The sequence below is a fragment of the Hydractinia symbiolongicarpus genome, chromosome 10 (assembly GCF_029227915.1).
Source record: "Hydractinia symbiolongicarpus strain clone_291-10 chromosome 10, HSymV2.1, whole genome shotgun sequence".
Lineage (NCBI taxonomy): Eukaryota > Metazoa > Cnidaria > Hydrozoa > Anthoathecata > Hydractiniidae > Hydractinia > Hydractinia symbiolongicarpus.
The window spans coordinates 1,604,822-1,625,748 of NC_079884.1; the positions used below are offsets into that span (position 1 = coordinate 1,604,822).

Sequence of the window (20,927 nt, forward strand, 5' to 3'; positions counted from 1 at the left end):
ATAAGTTTGTCCTCGGCATCATTTAGAAATTCTTGTATTGCAGCAGAATCAGACAAGAAGGAGTTTATTGTTCTGCCTAAAAACATAATTGGATTAGAATGAATGGATGGAATTTTTTCGCTGCCAACTGTAAACGGTGAACTTTGGACGACTTTTCCCTTATCAATAACAATGCTGCGTGATTTAGAAGGCCTAAACGACATGCCTACCCAATCAAGAGCTGTTGTACACCTGTTTAATAAATTTTGAGTACTTGGAATTAACGTGGACATTAAGAACATATCATCCATAAAAGCTTTTATTGGGGGTTGGTCTGGGATTTTGTTTTTATTACCTTCAGTATCAATAATTATAGAATTGCTTCTGAAAAAGGGATATAGCATATTCAAGTGAATTCTGTATTATTTCAATGATACAAATCTTCTCACAATCCTACCTACGATAGTAGATGTATTGCATTATTATTGTGTAAAAATTTAGACGGATGTGATCAGTTGCACATTATTCACCAGAACTTTCAGAGAATGGAAATATGGGCAACACGAACTTGACAAACTGACGACTGTACCAATATTTTCATGTCCTGCTTGTGATCAGCATCAACACTCTTGTCATGTTGATGGTAATAATAAGTTGTACCGTTATAAAACGTCAGGAAAGTAAGTTTGCAGATCATATATCATTATTCAGGACCCTATTGGATAACAGTACATTTTCTGAAAAAGAAGAAAGGCAAAAAAGTTTTATTTTGAGAAATATTTCTAAATCTGTCGGTGAATAATAACAATGAAGAAAGACAGGGTGCATTTCAGTAAGCTGCTATAATGATTATCACTGCAGCCTGATTACACACATTTTGCAATGAAAATTGATATATATAGTGTAAAATGCTTGAAATTTCTCTTTCCAAAGATTTCTTTAACAAGAAAACTGTACCTTTACAGAATTCTCTATTTTCCAAAAAATTAATGTTTATCAGTTGTTTCCTTAAATAATTATTTTTTTCAAAAACTTATTCAAAAACTTAGATATTTTTTTGGTATTTACCTTTTGTACTTTAGGAGATCTGGTGATTCATATTACAAAGATTTATTTATATCATCAAATGAAAAAGTTGGTGAACATTTACAAAGTCTAGATTATTCAAAACAAACATCGAAGGTAGGTTTTAGTGTGTTCTCATACTTTCTTGTGTCACTGTGAGTGAAGACTTGCCAGTACAGTATTCCTTTTCTGTCTCCATACTCATTTTTTTTAATTTTTTTTATTTCTGTTTATATTATTCAAGAAGTTGCACAAAGTTGCATGCGGTTCTAGTATACTTAAAGCAGCTCAGGACATATCACGAAGAAAGGCTGCCTTAGATGAAACTGGATTGGAATATTGTGTATGTCGACATGGCATTGCCCTAAAAGGAGTAAATATGTTCCGTGGTGAAATCTTTGGCTATGCACATTACTTACAGACAATTTTCATGTTATCCCAGAATGTGGAATTCTTTTGGTATGATGTTGTTGGTAAGTATTGGCCATGGCTCAAATCACATGATCCTTTCGCTGCTGATCAAATGAAACCCGCATTGTCTGTAATGCATGGGGAAATTACATCAGATGTCATGTCAGGTGAACTCATTTTTGCCATCTTTTTATAATTGTAATGCTTGCTAGCAAAATCATAATATCAATTTATATTCAGGCAAAACTTTGTAATATAGTGATATGTATTTGAAATGATCGATCTATAGGTTCAATGGAGTGGAAGATGGCAAGAAGGGTCAGCTAAATCATCGGGTGAAGAAGCTGAACAGTCGCGTATTGGAAATACAACAAAGTACATGCTTCCCCAAAGTAATTTCTAATTGTGATTTCTATGTATTCCAATCCTTCTAATTATTATTGTTTATTAGAAGAATAAACCTTTTGGTAAAACCAACTTCTTGTGTAGATAGAGAAGATGTGATAACTGAGTTTACAATTGATTGGAACAAAAGAAAGGTTGATGGCTTAGCTAAATCTCTTATTAAACGGTATAAAAAGGTAAATAAGAAAACCTGGATAACAAGGTCTAATTATGATATTGTAGTTATTTTTTTAACAGGTTTTAATATTCAAAAGTGTTAGGTTGCCTTCAATTTTTTCTTTCTTTTAGAATGCTCTGAACATTGAGAACTCCAAAGCTGTGTGGGAAAATAGTTGTAAAAGTGCTGGCATTCTTACATCTATTTCTACCATGACAAGTTTAACATCGGAGGTGGTAAATTTTTTCACAGGTACGATGTTATAGACAAAAAGCTTTTTCTATTTGTATTTTGTTCAACAAAAGGTATTTATACATCACTCCATGATATTTTTTATATAGTTGCTGAAGAAAGAAATGATGTTCTGTCTCCAAAGGAAACTTCAGCACTATATTCTCTTCGTTTAAAACAACTTGATGCTGATGTTGAGTCTAGTGTTCACAGCATCCTAGTTCACTATGTACTGAAATGTGGTAACACGCAATCTGTGATTTGGACAAAGTTGGGTATTATTGTAACAAAAATTAGAAAAGTGGAACCATCATTTGATCCTGATTGTGAAGATATACAAAATGCTGTCTTAAAAAAAATTATGGATGCTATTAAAGAAAAAATTATAAACCATCAGTTTCAAGCAAAAATAAAAAGACTTTCAATGAGCAAGTTAACATGTTTTTTTTACTCTTTATCAGTTATTATTACATTATTATATCGCACCTTTCTGAAGGTTGTTCTTGTAATATTCAGAATGTATGCAAAACTGGTGTCGCTGGTATCAGTGTTCGTTTATTCCTTTAATTTTTTTTGTGCAGATACGAGTAAACAGAGGATCCGCATGAGAAGAACAATTGATAAAATTTGTAAAAAAGTTACTGACGAATGCAAAGAATATAATGCACTTGCAAAATTGGTGAATGAGGAAGAAATAGATCTGAATAATGCTTCATTACGTTTTGGTGGTATGTTCAAAATGCAGGCTCTTTCTTCCTTGTAACATTTTCTTATGTTACCCATGTATGGGCCCATGCCAGATTATATATAGATATATTATAAAGTTTCAGTAATGTGGCGCTTTATCTGGTGGCCACGCATGGGTAACATAAATAGAGTGAACAAAGATCGTTTTATTAACCGTTTACAACTGTGTATAGGCACCATTTGGGAGAAAAAGACAATACTCGACGAGTTCCACGAATGGCAACGCTGTGTCGAAGAAAAAGGGTTATTATTACGTGAAATGAAAAACTATATAGACTATTATACTGTATTGAGGAATTGTTCCAAGAACAAGTTGGGGATTATAGGTTTGTCGTTACATTACAATATTCTTCTGGTTGCGTTTTATTCCAGTAAATCACACCCTTATTGAGTTTTATGCAAAATGAAGGAGAATGATCATTGCTTTACGCTTTTGAAACGAACATTTTGACCACTTCTGATCATGCAGATTCTATACATATTTTTAATTCTCAATTTTCAGTGGAGCTGGCGGATATCGAAGATGATCAATCTGATTTCGACGGGATCAGTGTGCGTATTTGAATACCTTCGAGACTTAATAATACATTGAAACTCAAGATTGAGATTTATTTGCTATGATTTTAGGAAAAACGCCACAGATGCGGAATGGGGGCATTACTCAGTCGATCAATAGCAATGTTTGAACACCAACTTCACGAGGCCAAGAAACTATTTTCGACTGTGAATGGCGAATCGCTCTTAGAGTTAGACGATGACATGGAGAACGGGGAAAGCGAAGACGACGACGATGAACTTTCAGATGAAGATCGTGATAGTGACGAAGACGATAACACTGATGAAGACATTAATACAGACTCTGACAAACACTTTTTTACAGCGCTAGAACAAGTATAAATATATAATTTCGATTGTAACTTGCTAACCTGACCTGATCATTATGAATTCATCTCATACTTATCCCTCGGCCATGAATATACAACAGGTTGTTCAGCGAAATTTTCCGCATATAATTTGTACTGTATGTAACTGTATATAATTTGATGAACATACAATGTTTTCATTACTTGACTACCGCCTATAAGTTATATTTTTTTCATACGATAATCTTCTCTCACAGGGCCGAACATAAAAACCTTCAAGTTAGGTCCGAAAACTAATTTTAGAAACAAATTCGTTCCATCGAAAATGTCTACGTATGGATGTGACTTATTGTGAACCCTTTAATTCGTTCAACTTAGTTCCGAAAACTAATTTTAGAAACAAATTCGTTCCATCGAAAGAACTTGTCTACGCACGTATGTGACTTATTGTGAACCCTTCAATTCGTTCAAGTTAGGTCCGAAAAATAATTTTAGAAACAAATTCGTTCCATCGAAAGAACTTTTCTACGCATGTATGTGACTTATTGTGAACCCTTCAATTCGTACAACTTAGGTCCGAAAACTAATTTTAGAAAAAAATTCGTTCCATCGAAAGAACTTGTCTACGCACGTATGTGACTTATTGCGAACCCTTCAATTCGTTCAAGTTAGGTCAGAAAAATAATTTTAGAAACAAATTCGTTCCATCGAAAGAACTTGTCTACGCATATGTGACTTATTGTGAACCCTTCAATTCGTACAAGTTAGGTCCGAAAAATAATTTTAGAAACAAATTCGTTCCATCGAAAGAACTTGTCTACGCACGTATGTGACTTATTGCGAACCCTTCAATTCGTTCAAGTTAGGTCCGAAAAATAATTTTAGAAACAAATTCGTTCCATGGAAAGAACTTGTCTACGCATGTATGTGACTTATTGCGAACCCTTCAATTCGTTCAACTTAGGTCCAAAAACGCAAGATATACATACACAAGATATACATACGCATCATGAATCAAAACGATACTTTGAATTTGTTTCAGTTGCACGACAATAAGAACGGTAAGTTGAAAAAAGAAAATTGTTTTTACTAACTGATGAGAATACCTAAACCAAGGTATGGCCCACTATCACGAAAACTCCAATGACGGTAGAAATCAACTGATGATCTCATTATTCAGTTAGTTTTTTAAAAGAACGAAACACAAATTGCCAATATCAACACTTATATATTGGTAGATAACCAGAGCAAACTACAACAACATGTTCGCTGGAACAAACTGAAACTAAACCAATTTGATTGTTTAATGTACGATGGGGAAAGCGAGAGGGAATAACACACTGATTTTCACACAATGACGGTAGAAATCAACTGATGATCTCATTATTCAGTAAATGGACGAAACACAAATTGCCAATATCAACACTTATATATTGGTAGATAACCAGAGCAAACTACAACAACATGTTCGCTCGAACAAACTGAAACTAAACCAATTTGATTGTTCAATGTAATATGGAGAAAGCGAGAGGGAATAACACACTGATTTTCACACATTAGCTCCCTACAACTTGCTGCATATGCAATCAACGACAGGCCACTTAATAACGAATTGACCTCGGTAGATCTAATTTCGCGAACAAAGGAGAATATACTACGATCTATCGATTTTAGGACTTAACTCAAATGATTCTTAGATCGCGTTCATTTAATCAAAAGACAATGTTGACAAGTTTACGCAAACGAGAACGCCATTCAAGTCTAATACATATTCAGCTTGTACACATGAGGATTTCAACCTGGGATTGGGAGAACAAAGCTCGTGATTAAACAGTAATCACATGGTTATGTTCGTTGTTATAACTGACAAATGACACTCGTAATAACTAAATTTTTCTCGTTCTGACGTTTCGAACTTTAGCTCTTTTAGTCATTATTTGTACAATTTATCAATATTTGTACTCAATATCACGCTATACCCGCATACTCATTTTTTTTACTTCATAATTCAAAAACCGAACACGAAACCGCATGCAAAAGAAAGCGTATCTACATCATCAAGAGTTCATTTGCCATGACATTCGAAATTACTTTCCCTTATCAGTAATGGTTTGGCATATGGAGAAAAAAACTTCAGTAAAGGGGGGAAGCACGTTGTATAGACACTGTTAAGTCTTGATTTTAATTATATCAGATTCTCAACGGAAGGAAGGTAGTTTCTGAACATATCTTTCATCACTCCATCTATCCGGTCATTTTGTTAATATTAGATATAAACAAGATAAAAAAGTTTTACATCACTGTTTTCTGTTTAAAATATACATCTAAAAGTTGAGGACATCTCAATATATATAAATATCAAAAATATTATATAGTGTCGTTATTTACAACATAAAAACTTTCTTTTTTTTGGCAGTTAACTATGACATAACATGAAAACATCACATGAAACTGATCACTTATTCGCAAAGATACGGATCGGACAAATATTATTCTATACCTGTATTTTGATCACACACCTCTTCTTCGAGCCCTTAAAAATGACAAAGAGACAATTTGAAATTTGAAGTAGGACTGAACTTTCTTCAGTAAAAATAATTATTTGAGGAAACTATTTTGACTAAAAAAAAAAATCACGTCATCTTATTGAAACCACAGACCTTCAATCTGCTGTACATCCTCCCCATGTTCCTCTCCATCACATTGCTCACTTTCACACTCTAAAAATAAATTAAAAAAAAATTCAGATTTGATTTGGTGCAAATCCCTCTTGGTGCAATTCTCTTTGCAATACTTAGGAAGTCTGTGTGTAGCTATAAATATATAAAAATTAACCTTCATTTTGAATGTTGTTGTTTTTTTGAGGATGCCTGTTGCTTGCTGAGGTACTGTTCTTTTGATCTACATATTAATAATGGAAAATAATAAAAAAATAATAATAATAATAATGACGAGAGAGAAAATATGCAGAAGAGAAAAAACAAGAAAAACAGTGCTTTGTACTATGTAAAACAATGAGAAACACTAGAAGACATCCGTCTTAAGGAAGAAGACATTTGTCGTAAACTATCCGTATAAATGTAAATTCTAAAAGCAATTTTAGTTGGAAAAACTCTTGAAGAAAATAATAATAACAATAATAATAATAATAACAACTATAATAATAGTAATAAAAGCTATCTGTGTGAAATATGACTGTCGACCCTTCCACTTTTAAAACTGTATATAGCATGGTTTGAAAAATTGAATGATAGCATTTTGCATGCTGCTTTTTCAAATTATCCAGTGTAAACGAACATAGAAAAATGCAATACCTTTGTGGAGACTTTCAAAAAACTTTGACAATGCTTGCCCTTGTCTGGTAAACACACCATCATTAAATAGGAAATCGGTCATGCGACCGTTTGTTGCCTTGATATCAATGTATGTGCGATTAAATGGTGTTTTTCGCACATACACAACTGCAACATCGTAACCGAGGACATCCTTTATATTATTGCTCTGAAAATATGATTAAATTCCAATTTATATCACGGCAGATAGAATAATAATGATTATCCAGGAATAAACAACTTACAATATCTTCGATCTTCCTCTTACTTCTTGTAAGGTTGCAAGTTTCGTTGCTTGCAACCTTTCTCCTTTTGATGCAATCCCTTTTACAGAAAGGGCACTGTCTCAAGGCTGCCGCTATTGCTTCGCCACATTCACTACATTTCTAAAAGTACGATATCATAATGAAACTTGTTATTATCTTTTTTATCAAATTATGCCCAAATCAATATTATACATATCCATGTACTACATTGAAACAATGAGTAGTATTCAACTCAAATGTTTTAACGAATAAATCAATTTAGAATATATATTCACTTACTTTTACTGCCACAAAACCCTTCTGACCAAATTTTTTTTTGTTATTATTATCGTTATTATTGTTATTGCTGTTGTTTTGATCTTCAGCACTAATCATATTTCACTAAAAAATTCAATGTACAGTAAAGAGAGCACTACCTACACCTTCAAGTAGCTAGGGACTAGCCAGGGATTAGCTAGCCTGCTGCTAACTGCTTTAAATAGAGCAATTAGTCTAGTAGCAGACTATTAGGGGTTTTTTGGTGAAATTTCAAAATTTTTCGATTGAATAGAACTAAGAAAAAAACCCATTTGGCCCACTTGTAGAGAGGTTTCCTCAGCCACCATGTGCAAGAAATCTAGTCAATTTATACTATAAAACGCAAAAAGAAATGTTGGCGTGGAAGGTCAAACTGGTGGTTCAACCATAACACAAAACAATTCCCTGCCCACATCACTATTTTCAACACAAAAGAGACATGGTGAACTGAGCGAGCAAGAGCGAGGAACTGTACCATCAGCATCAGAGAGGAAGAAGTAGGAGTAAAAGCCAAACAAAAAGGATCATGGAAAGTCAGTGTTCTCTTTCTTTCATCAACCACCATCGAGAAGAAGACATGGCCGAGCTGATAGGAAGCTACTATTAGTCAGCTAGTTAGGCTAGACAGGCTTAACAGACAGCTTGACTGTCAGTCTAGCCTGGATTTACTATAGCCTACTCATGGGAATCTTTTCTCATCGCTCGGACCGCATCACAACGACTTTTGATGGAAGGTCGAAGACATATGGCTCCCCTTAGCTAATCAGACTAAACAAGAACTTTTTAAGTATTTTGATAACCTTTTATATCCAAGCTTTGTTCGAGGACCATCGTATTAAATCAGGGAAACGAAAATTACACGATGGTCGCTGTAAACTGGGATACGGGAAATCCCGATGACATCAGCAAGTTTTACTTCGAGGCCGGCGAATCCAATCGAAATCCGATTCTCAAAAAAAGTTTATAAAAGGGAAAAAAGGGACAGGGTGATCAAATTCATCGTATGTGATAATCAGAAAAATGCACCTATCATGTAATAAAAATGTGTTGATGAGATTATTGCCTATCGTATAATCAAATACACGATTCTAGTAATATCCCATATTATATCGGGAATATATCGTGAATGTAGTGTGTATGCAACTTCGGGATTGAGAAATAAATCCGATACCTTTTGATGTGATCCTTTGATAGAATAGTAATATACTAACGATAAAAACAATTTCTTTTAAAAAAAACTACTCTTTCGCAACAAAATGTAATACATATTCAGGCCCGTGGACTACCGAGACAGCTTGTACAGTATGGCCGGGCTTGTTTACTGGGAATGACTTCTCTTTCCTTCGCATCTGATTGTGAAGTTTCCTAATTGACCGTTCCCCTAAAATTAAAAAACTAGTATCAAATTCTTATTAGAAAAATTAAAGCAGTCTCTCTCGACCAAATCATCACCGAACAAATCACTGGCAGTGATTTTGCTTTATCTCCATCAACAGTATACCGTGCTATCATTCGATCCGGGAACGTCTTTTCCTCCGCTGCAGGTATCACAGCGCAGACCGAGCAAGGGGGGGGGGGGGGGGCTTGGAGGTTCGGTTGAAGTATTAGCGAATAGTGCTGTTGCCCAAAACATTTTCTCTAGGCTCTAAATGTTGTCAATTTCATTGTTCAGAACAGGTATACATACACAAGTTCCCTGCAAAGTATGAAACAACTTCGAACGGCTTGGTCCAGGGATTCGAAGTAATAACTACTAACTAAGTAGTTTTGCGGCTTCTACTATATAGGTAGAAATAGGCCAATCAAATACTACCAATGCAGTAGAATTTGGGAGATGGACACTTCTACCATAATAGTACATTCTTACGGCGCGACTGGCCTCTGTTTAGGATGACGCTGCTGTGAATATAGAAACGATGTCTTTACTTATTTTTTAAAGCTTTCTAAATCCACCTCTTTGAGCTTAGGACATTAATTTATCAAATGTGTACATATTTTTAAAGAAATATGAAAATATTGTGGAAAAGAATTAAAGGGAGACGAAGAACAAGTGAGCCGGGAGAAGAAGGTATTAATATGTACTAATATATTTCGTAGGGTATATGACAGGCAAGTGTTGATACTGCTAAGAACCTCAAATATGACTTTTTTTGTTATTCAAAATGCATTGCAGAACCCCGAGATCGTGTACTGTCGTGTCTTTGTTATCTCATGATACATTTTTTTCATCGTGATCACTGTTCTTTTTTTCCCCGCCAGGTTTTTTGAAGAACAGAAAACCATCTAAGACAGAACCATAAAGTTAAAGATGTCATCTACAAAAAATTACTTAAAGCAGCTGTAACTGAAACTGATGGCAGTATTGAAAGAGATCACGAAGAACTATCAGCAGAAACTACCGATGAAAGTGATGATGATTATCAACATTTTAAACGCCCTGTTAAATCAAACGCATCCAACATAAAGGTGATTAGAAAGGCGAATAGTTTCTGCCAAAGATCCAAATAATGACCCATATAATTCATGTGACGCAGATTGGCTAGTTCAAAAACTGACTGATGCTGTGATGCACAAACACAAAAGAAACAAAACGTTAAGAATTAAGAATTGTGTTACATACAATAACCACATTGGATTACTACATAATCATGATACAATCCTCTTTTTCATACCTCGGTTTAGATAACAGATTTGTGGGACATCTTTTTTAAGATACAAAACGTACAACTAACACTCGTTACACAAAAACTGACAACATGAAAACAGAAGACAGACATTACGACAACAATTCAAGGAAGACTGCTATCGAATTAACCTGTCCACTGTTACTATCAACACCATTGATTTGAGGAAATATCAAGCCTAAAAAGGTCTGGTGTCTACTTCATAGTGGGCATTAAATGTGATTTAGAAAATAACAGTTAGTAACAAAAGAGCTGGCGACATTGCATATGGTAAAAAAAGGATTTGTAAAAAATGAAATTTAGGATTGTGTTCATTATCAAATTATCAAACCTGAATGTCTAAATATTGAGAAGCAGTAATTTGCACATGACAATGTATTTAATAGTCAAAATGTTTTTGAAATTAACAGTATTATATTTTTTTATAGGGTAAAAGTAATCGGTTGAAGGAATAAAAACATTATGTTTTAGCTGGTAATTTCACCTACGAACAGCATAAAGATGGAAGAAAGATGCACTGCTGTTTTTGTGTGTAAACAATTGGTTTATCGAATGCCAAAACCTTTTAAACTACGAAGAAAAGAGGATTTTGAGGCGACCATAAGCCATGCGAGAGAAAACACAGAGTGCATTAGCATTGTAAAAAAAAAGTAAACCAATGTCTCTGTTGCTAACTACACCCCCTTGCATTGTTTTGGAGTTCATGATAAGAAAACGCTTCACAGATACTTGGGGATCTATTAGGCTAAAAACATCTTTAAAGACCAATAGCTCCGACGTAAAGGCTAGCAAAATGCTTTTGCATGAAAGTTTACCAAAAGACAGCGAATTTAAAGATTTAAAGGCACAGCTTTTATCATGCATGATGAAAGATAAAGTCTTTAGCATCCGTAAAGACAACGAGGGTGTGCTGCTGTATGGCTACGCACTGTTTGATAATGGCGGTGGTACAGTAATAAAGAAATACCCATTAAATTAAGACGTCTGAGAAGATTGATCCTGCAGAAAAGTAACTATAATAAACGCCATTAAAGATCTGGACGTAAAGGTAACGACGCAGTATGTGTTCCAAGCTTCTTATTGCGAGTTTGACGGTTCCTTGCTTGGGGTATTCGTTCGAAAAATAAAGAAGTGATCCGCATTTTATTCAAAACAAGGGATAATATGGGAAAAGTAACTGGGTTAGCGATTATTCAGACCACTCAGTGGACGTGCATAAAACATGGTATCGACAAAAGGAATCAACAATCGAGCTAAACAAATTCAATGCAATATTATTTTGCGCACTATTTAACACCGACAAGCAACTTGCCGTCATTAAGGATAGTCAGGGGATGGTTGAGGAAAAAAGAAGAAGTTTGACTCGCCGTAGTTTAAATGCTTTCTTAAATTACTTTTATCAGATTTATTGCTTGCATAAAAAAGAGAAAGTAAATTACAAAGTGCAAGAACAATGATTAACTCGACTAGTTAAGTCTTTATTTAAAGTCTAGAGCTTTGGCTCCTCTTAAGAATGTGCTTCCATGAGTTTAAAATATATAACGTGCACAATAATATAGCTTACTTGCTTTTAGCCTTAACAACAAACACTTCTTCAGTAATAACACATCCAGACAACGTCGAAAAGGCAAATAGTAGCTTTAGATAATCTTTTTCACCGCTACCTCAACCTATTCCAATAAGATAAAAAGCATATGGGTCGTCACTTTCACCTACTAAAAGGCCACAGATGCAATGAATTTATATTTATTTACCAATGTGTTCCTCTAAAACCAATAGTAAAATTTCAAATTAAATTCGAAAAGTTGGGTACCTGAAAAACTATTCTCTATCAACTATTCTTAGTTGTTGATGACATATATCAGCGCATATGTTGAATGACTTCAAAAGAAAAAAATTACCATTAACGCCAATGAAGGTAAGTATGTTTCCATAAGGTGTATTACATACGCATTGCATAATTTATTTAATGTATTTTATTTTGGATGAGATGAAGAGAATAATTGCATAGAGCACTGAAGAAATGAATGCAAACACTTTTTGCATCACAAATTACGAACAAGACTGTTTCATGAGTGCTGGTTGTCGGCAAGAAAAAAAATATTCTATATTAGAGCGGAGAAGTATTTCGTCAATCAGACCAAAAGTACATCCTATTATTAAACGAAACAAAGAGTGAACATAAACTAACATTTACTTTTTTGCAGGTTTTTTTAGAAATATTTTTAATTCAATGTTTTTTACATTTATTGTATACTAGCATTTTCTCTCAATTACAAAAACTTCCTGCCCTCTTGTTATAGAGAACTAGTATTGTTGCTATGAATGATTGGTAAAACATACATTTTTTATCTTACGCTACAGTATTATTACTAACCTAAACCATTATTGTAAGCGAAAATTTCACTTTTTTCTAATTTTTTTCGCCGAATTATTAGTATAGTGGATTGGAGAGAAAATATAAAAAAATTGAAAAAATAAGTTCTTGTTCAATATAACAAAGGAAAACTAATTTGATGGCGAAGGAACTTAAAGAGTTTAAATGTTGTCAAAAATAAAATAACAACTAATATATTTTCTACAATGGCACTGATTATTTAAAGCGTGAGAGGTTTGAAACCATTATGTTGAAAATATTCATGAAGTTCATAACAGGATCAGAAAACATGGTTGTTAATACAGTAGAAATAATTTTCACGAGACTGGAATCAAATTTTATTTCTAGACCAGTAGCCCACACATGCACACCGAGCTTAGAACTTTCATCAACTTATAATTATTACTGCGAACTCCGTGAAGAATTCAGCAAAATGTTGCAGTCATCTGAATGGGAGATGGGCATCATTCAAACTGACTTTGGATCCTTTTTAGTTTTGTTTGAACTGACAAAGAGAGTTTCATTTACTCCTTTCGCTTACTTCCAGTATTCTGTTTTGTTAACACTTTTTTATACAATTTTTGAGAGTTCTTAGGTGCAATAAAAAACTTTGTGTCAATTTATTTTTAATGAGTTTTTCTTTATCAATTGTATGGATATCTTAAAAGATTGAAAAATACCCGAAAATTATGAAGGGGTGTTTTCATACTTCAATATGAATGAATGTATGAACAATATGAACTAAATTTGAATTGAAAAAAAAAGTTTAAACAGTATATCTTCATGAATACTGTTTGATCTTTGATTACATGTACAGATGTAACGCATCTGAAAAAACATTAGGAAAGTCCCACTCATGTTGTTGCATCAAAGTTTGTGCGAACTCCTTAAACTCGGGGAAACATCTTAACTGTCTTGTAGGTAAAGCAAAGATAAAATTGTTTAATTTCTTCAGCATCTACGTTTATTAGGCAATCATTGGAATGATGCAAATGTGGCAAGTAATACATTGCATCCGGTCTTCAACAAGGGCCAGAATTCCTACTCTTATAAATAATGTGTGAATTCCACTCATTCCGAACAGTCTGTAACTCCTTGTGGATAAACAGCATGAAGCAAAAACGTATGCAATCGACTAACACAGGATCCGAACTTGTGGAAACATTTAGGTCGGTCATATCTCTAAAAAAACACTTCCATCAACCAATGCGATCATGCTTTAAGGTAGACTAGTAGGACTCAATTCTTTGATGTTCAGCCAAGAGATAATTCTAAAAGAGCCGAAGCTGTTTTGACTGTCAGTTGAACTATGTAAATAAACATGAATTAGCTCAATGAAAAAATGTCTGCCTTGATCTGACTGGGTATGCCTTACAATTCCTTGATCTTATCTTCATCGGATCTTGATCTATCGTAATTTTTATAATTAAGGTTTTTTTTCTCGGCAAATATAAATTCTTTTGTAGTTGTTTTCTCCATTGAAAAATACCGAAAATTATTTGAGCAACAAACAGCTAATACCAAATAGAATACTGGTCGCTAAAATAAAGAGACTCTCTCTCAAAAGATCAGCGTAGTTAGAAATTAAATTGCAAGTGCAGTAGATAATAGACCATAAAATTGTTCTCTCAATAGACAAGTGAGAAAACAATGGTTAATATAACTATACATATCAACTAAAAAAGCTATCATTTGAAACCAGAAATTGATGATGATTGATGATGAGGTGACAAAACAGTTAACCGTAATGATAATACTTGTTTAATGACAAACGGTATTAAAATGTAGATGCTCTCTAAAGGATTTGCATTTACAAATAAATAAATTTTACAAATAAATAAACCATTAACCATAGCAGGAGAACATTGGGAGCACAATACAATTATGAGATAACAAAACAGCAAGCTGTAGTGATTTGACTAGTCTAATGAGTCATATTTTAAGTGGTAGAGGTTAAACCTTCTAAACAACCACCTGGGCATATCATGGATTCCAAACCAAATCGTTGCATTTGTTTCTTTGAAATATGTTATATCTCTTTAATTTAGAGTTGACGCAACCAAGACGGAATCTATTTGCAAATATGTCAATGATTCTGCGTTTCCGAACTGTGTGATGAATAAAGTTAACGTCAGAAGTTTGCCTTTTTTTGTGTCTCTTCGCCGTCCAAAGACATACTATCGGGTATAGAATTGTGGTATGACTATAAGGATAGAAAAAATCTCTGGTGGAAAGAAAAAGTAAATTTAACTTGATTTGTAACCATGTAGCCAGCGTTAAATTAAATTAAAATGATTACTCTATATCATCTAAATCAAATGAGAAAGCATTATTGGATTGTCACAGATAACATTTGGAAGCAAACATCGGTCCCTTTAGAATAAATGAATACAAAAACATTGAGGTTTTAACAGACAAGAATAACTTGACACCGCTGCGCACTACTTTTTAAATTCGTCAAAATAACTTTATATTAAAATACTTTTTTTCAACTCAACTTCGGTGGTTAGTTCCCTAACATCACGCAAAACAATCGATCACGTGGCGTCATTGTGTATTAATTAGTCAATTATTTTTTTTAAAAAAATTAGAAAAAAGTAGAAATTGCATTCAGACTGTACTGTAAGCTACAAAAACTGACGTAAAGTACATAAGAAATTTTCTATATGTATGTAAATAATTGCCCTGAAATGCCACGATTCCAAAGAGAGAGCGAGAGCAGAAAAAGAATTTGAAGAAGCAAAGGAACGACAGGAATTGGAATACTGGGTATATATGCATAAAACACGTACTTCACAAGTTCCGCCTGAGGTAACGTGTGATGAATAGGTTGTCATTAGTGTTAGGTATGTTACACTAAGAATCAGGCGTCGTAATTTTTCACTGGAAAGCTTTGTTTCTCAGTGCATATAACTTGGTAGGCTTATTATCAAAATTGCCAACGCTCTTCGGTTATACAAGGCACCCAACATACAGATATCATATCATGAAGTTGAGAAATATGCATACTGTCTCTTGGGGACGCTTGAGGTCACGGAAGATGAGAGTCAAACTGTTACGGTCATTGATGGATATCCATATGCTGACGGTGAAGCATAATCTTCAACTAACAATATTGGAGTCGAACAATGGATGTGTGGTGCCCATTATTAAGAGAACTAGTGGTTTATAAGCTCTCTGATTTTAAAGTGCTTACAGCTTCTTATCTCAGGGTCGATGGTAACAGGAAGGGATAAGAAGTCTGGAAAACAAGAGACTGGCGACACTTGTTTTGAGATATAACCATTTCACATGATAAAACGTTTTAAACAAGTGATACATACATTTTATAAGTATATGGCTTATTTCTTTTTTCTAAGCATGGCATAATCAAGTGTCTTTCTTAAGAGAAGTACACTTTCTTTTAAAAGAAATGGTGGAAAATATTGTAGCTTAAAACTGCTAAAATATAAGAATTGGTCAAGAAACTAGAGCAAACTAAATACAGACAACCTGGCTCTATCAGCGTTTCGCGTGCCTTTATTACGTTTTTTTCTCTCAAATCAAAAAAAATCTTAGGATTGGGTTACAGTCCATAATAACCCTTCAGTTAGGACAGATGCAACGTTGAGGTTCCACAATAAACTCTAAGAGAGATCTCAGTGCTAAAAAATATATTTACAACCTTAATTTGTGCGATGTAACCTTTTTTTTCGGATGTTTTTTAGTTAGTCAGCCGGGACTTTAGTCCGCTGAGTATTAGAATGGTTGTTTTCCGGTTTTTTTAGTCGTCGACATTACTTTCCCAGTCTAATACACTAGCCTGCTTATCCGTTTTAAAGGTTGTCTGCGCTACCTTTTACATCTTCCTTATACAATGCGTACAAATGTTACGCAGCTTCACATGTTTCAAGGCAGTTCGTGTAAAATTTTTGAGAAGTGTTGCTGCTCTCAAAATTTGTTTTGAAAGAATTTTGTGTTTTACTACTGAGCATTTTAGTTGTGTTTAACTTCATTGTGTTTTTAAGAAAGATATATATGCTGTATACTCTAGCTAGCTGGACAATTTCCAATTTTACAAATAAAACTTCCAAACACAATTCCAATAGATAGCTACATCGACTTCAAAAAGACTTAAAACTTTTGTGACGTAGCTAGCTAGCTAGCTACGGTATTAATTATATGCGTTTTAAAAACTTACCTGTAACGTACAGTTTCCATTACGTTAAAAACTTATTGTAATAGTACAATTTCCAGTACGTTTTAAAAACTTGCCTGTAACGTGCAGTTTCAAGTATATACGTTAAAAAACTTGCCTAACTTTGAGGTTGTTTTGCTGACAAAAATGGCTTCTTTAACTTTTGGGAGGTTATAAAAACATTGTAAGATGGAGTTTGCATAACATGTGTTTCCCAAGTTTGTTAGACCGCTATTCCTAAAATCAGGGTTAAACGGCAATGCAACTGTTGTTTTGGAAGACCTTGTAGCAAGTTTTTCGGGTTTTTTGATTTTACAAGATTTTATGTGATTTGCGGAAGATTTCGAAGGGGGTTTTGACTTCTTACATTCCATATTTGTAACAGAAGAAACTTCAAGAATAATTGGGGCCTTTTCAGGCTCAACCCAAGTGGTAGAATTTTGAGACATCCAGATGTAAAAAGAAGCACTCATGGAGGTAAAAGTTAGAGATTTTAATAGGAAACGTAAAGGTTTGTTAGGGAAGCCAAGGCGACGAAAACAGGTCCTTACGTATTCTGAACAGAAACCCCTTGCACCCACCTCAATGGTAAAGAAATGCACCTTCTATCTATTGTTTTTCATAGCATAACAAAGTGAAGAATATTTGTTAAGCTTTCGTTTGTGCCAATATTCCGTGTTCTCTTGGCATGGACAAGTCAGTTCTAACATAATTACAGTTTCGGAAGAACTTGATATTAATAACAGGTCTGGGCTTAGTTGTGTTATTGCAATGTATGGTGGAACAACTAAAACGGAATCTAAATCTGACAGTATTTTCCAATCGGAAGCAAGGTGAAGAAGGCCTAGACACTTTGTATGCCTCTTCTTAGATGGTGATTGACTGTTCGGAATGAAATTAATTTTGTTGCACTTGGAAACTTAAGAGGTTCATATGATACCAAAAACTCTTTTAATGCCTTAACCAAAACTATTAAAACAGAGTCATGACGGTATGTTTATTTACCCTGCGGGAGGTCCTACAGGCACCCAATATGTGAGAGACATTTGAGGATGGTTTCTTGCACAGAATGCAACTTTTGTCTTTCTCAATTCCCCATCTCACAAGATTGGTTGGAGATGGAAGGGTGTCGTAGGTTGCACCTATACAAAAGGAAGTTAGACATTGTGGCAGTGAAAGAATTGTTCCCCAAGATAAATCATTTTTCACATAAGAGCACCATTTTGTCCAATTGCCTTCCAAATGCAACTTTACAGCTCTGGCATGGTAAAAATATCGTCTTCATTTTCTTCAATGACATTGGAAACAAGCTTTTTTGGTTGTATATTTTTGTGGTTTAAGAGCCCTAAGCCAGCTCGCCCAGTCTCATAACAACCTAAAATCTTTTTGAAATTGAGCTGACTATCCGCCCAAAAAACTGCCTCTTTAACTTTTCAATTTCCAGCCTTTAAATCTGGCACGCACTTAGACACACAAGGGTTGACAGATCTCTTAGTAACAGATGTCCACTGATTTGGACAGATTTGAGAACAGATGCTAGACTTTTTAGGGGAAGAGGACAAGGCGATGTCGAGGAATTTAAGGAAATGTTTGAAATTGAATGTAGTTTTAACCATTTCCTAATGAAAACAGAAAATCTTTGCTCTAGGTTTGTGATAGTAAATAGCGAAACTTCATAAATTAATAATGGCCAGCGGATTCTGGGAATTAACAGATGGTGTAGAAACCAAACATTATGGACCCCTTTATGAAAGGACCTGTCTATAGCTATAGGTTTGTCTTCGGCATCATTTAGAAATTCTTGTATTGCAGCAGAATCAGACAAGGATGAGTTTATTGTTCTGCCTAAAAACCTAATTGGATTAGAATGAATAGATGGAATTTTTTCGCTGCCAACTGTAAACGGTGAACTTCGGACAACTTTTCCATTATCAATAACAATGCTGCGTGATTTAGAAGGCCTAAACGACATGCCTACCCAATCAAGAGTTGCCAGAATAAGACTCCCTACAAATTTTTGATTGTAAAGCTAGTTAGTCAGTCCTTGTTCTCAGCTGCACAACAAACTCGTGGTTACAACTTTTTGCTCCTTTAAGTATATAGTTTTGCTACACGATTTTATGTATATGCGTAATCGATCGCCTTTGCAAATGACTGCCGCAGAATTTTCACCCGAAAGCGAATACGGTCAAATTTGCCTTCAGCACCAACGATCCTAAACCACCAATAATATAAATCCAACAAGCCACAACGATCCAAAGTATCAACCTATTACGCCCCAACGATCCAAATTTTTAGTTTTAAATGAGCTACTACTATCAAAACAAGTTCCAACTAGTGCAATATACTTTTTGTCGCGCATTCATCCATCAACCATATTTGATTTTTAGCGTTCTGTTTAATTCTACTCTTCTTTTTCCAATGTTTAACAAAAGTTAGTGGTTTTTGCGGATGGTGTCAATGAGTGTGGCTGGTGTCTTGCAGGAGGCAGGGGATGCTTACTCTAGGGCCCGCACCAGATCCCAAGCATGAGTGAATTTCACCAATCCTTAAGTTTCCACATTCATAGGTGTTTGTTTCAGTAGAGCCGAAATCTATTAGCTTTTTTATCATCCCTGTAAAGGGGAGAATACAGAAGTTCTCCAGTGGCTTCTTGTTCTTTGGAGAGAAACCTTTTTTTATTAACATCTCTGTCTTAAAAGGCTAGTTATATCTGTCTTCCGATGTAGTTACTCCTACTCTTTTTGTCAGAAAAAGTTCAGCTTCTCGAGGAATCTCTTAACAATGAAGGAGCGCTTGTTTTTGGTCATCTTAGCAGTAAATGTGGCAAAAATCTCTCAGGAAAAATCGAGGAACCATTTGCTCAATTAACCTATCAAAGAGAAAAATTCTGTGACTATGCAGGTTGAATTATCTGTCCACTCCAGTCAGCGAAAAGAATTACAAAAACTTCTACTTGAGTTAAAAGACAAAATTACTTTAATGCGTCGAGCAGAGAAAACAGGAAGAAAACGTCAACGAAAAGATACAGACTGCGTTTAGAAGCAACCCATACAAGGCAGGCAAGGATCTTCTTGACCCTAAATGTCTTTCTATTTAAAAAGGTTGACCAAAAGAGCTTGGAATCTTTTAAGTCTCGTTTGTAAGTGATGACTATGTACCATTAGGCAAGTTGATGGATTACCACACCCTCCATCTCTTTAAAAGGCGTTTCCTTCATCTATGCTTAAATATGAAGATTATCCCAATATTCTTACATGCAACAGGTTGAGTTTTTCATTGCGGGGGCTAGTCACCTCTTTGTAAATTATTTTCTTCTCAATACGCTGTAATAAGAAATGTTCTCAAGAAATAATATTCTGTTTTGGAGAGTGACGACTCCACTTATTACACCACAAAAAATATGGGGGAGGAAAATGTAAATCCGAGCGGTTTTGTATTACCTCAGCTGGTTCATACAAGCCAGTTTACCGTTTATACCCAGAGGGTAAAGAGTTCAGCTCCCTCTTCTCTGGTAACTTATAAGAAGCTTAGCTAGGGGGTTTACTTTTAGCTTGTCTTTGGGTGTAACGACCCCACTTTTTACCCCAGTTCAGTAAGGTGCCCAAGTTTACTAACTTGGTCTTCAGGCTTGACAACCCTGCTGTCCTTAGTGAAAATATCGACAGGCTGGTGCTCTTGTAACAACCTCCTGTGTAAGGCTGAGTGTTGGGGCCCTGTAACACATGTGGAAAGCTACAGCCAGAGTCACAAGTTCTGGCGCACAGGAGGGTCTTAATAATTCTTTTGTATACTAATATATTTTTGACATATACATTTTTCTATTTGTGTTTGATCTGTAACCAGTCCGTTTATGTTGTTAGCTCTGTCTTGTGTCCTATTGTTTGTGATAGAAGGATTGTTTTTTCTCTTTACGATTTTCTTAAAGAATAGTTT

General features: G+C 34.7%; 1 protein-coding gene across 2 annotated transcripts; it reads right to left on the reverse strand.

The window, feature by feature from the left end:
• Nucleotides 1-6,130: 6,130 nt before the first annotated feature.
• Nucleotides 6,131-7,823, reverse strand: LOC130662619 (uncharacterized). Of its 2 annotated transcripts, XM_057461515.1 has the most exons (3): nucleotides 7,173-7,823; nucleotides 6,694-6,759; nucleotides 6,131-6,578 (listed from the first exon to the last, which is right to left on the reverse strand). In XM_057461515.1, exons 1-3 carry the CDS (start codon nucleotides 7,252-7,254, stop codon nucleotides 6,502-6,504), a joined length of 225 nt encoding a protein of 74 aa, XP_057317498.1. In that variant the 5' UTR covers nucleotides 7,255-7,823; the 3' UTR covers nucleotides 6,131-6,501. The 2 variants fall into 2 exon arrangements, with proteins under 2 accessions (XP_057317498.1, XP_057317497.1); XM_057461514.1 differs by having other exon boundaries at nucleotides 6,131-6,759; nucleotides 7,173-7,818.
• Between the last annotated feature and the right edge of the window lie 13,104 nt (nucleotides 7,824-20,927).

Coding starts and splice junctions, on each gene's coding strand:
- LOC130662619 (XM_057461514.1), bottom strand. CDS start 7,235: ATGATGGTGTGTTTACCAGACAAGGGCAAGCATTGTCAAAGTTTTTTG. Junction 6,760..7,172: donor TTTTGAAAGTCTCCACAAAG/GTATTGCATTTT, acceptor ATTAATATGTAG/ATCAAAAGAACAGTACCTCA.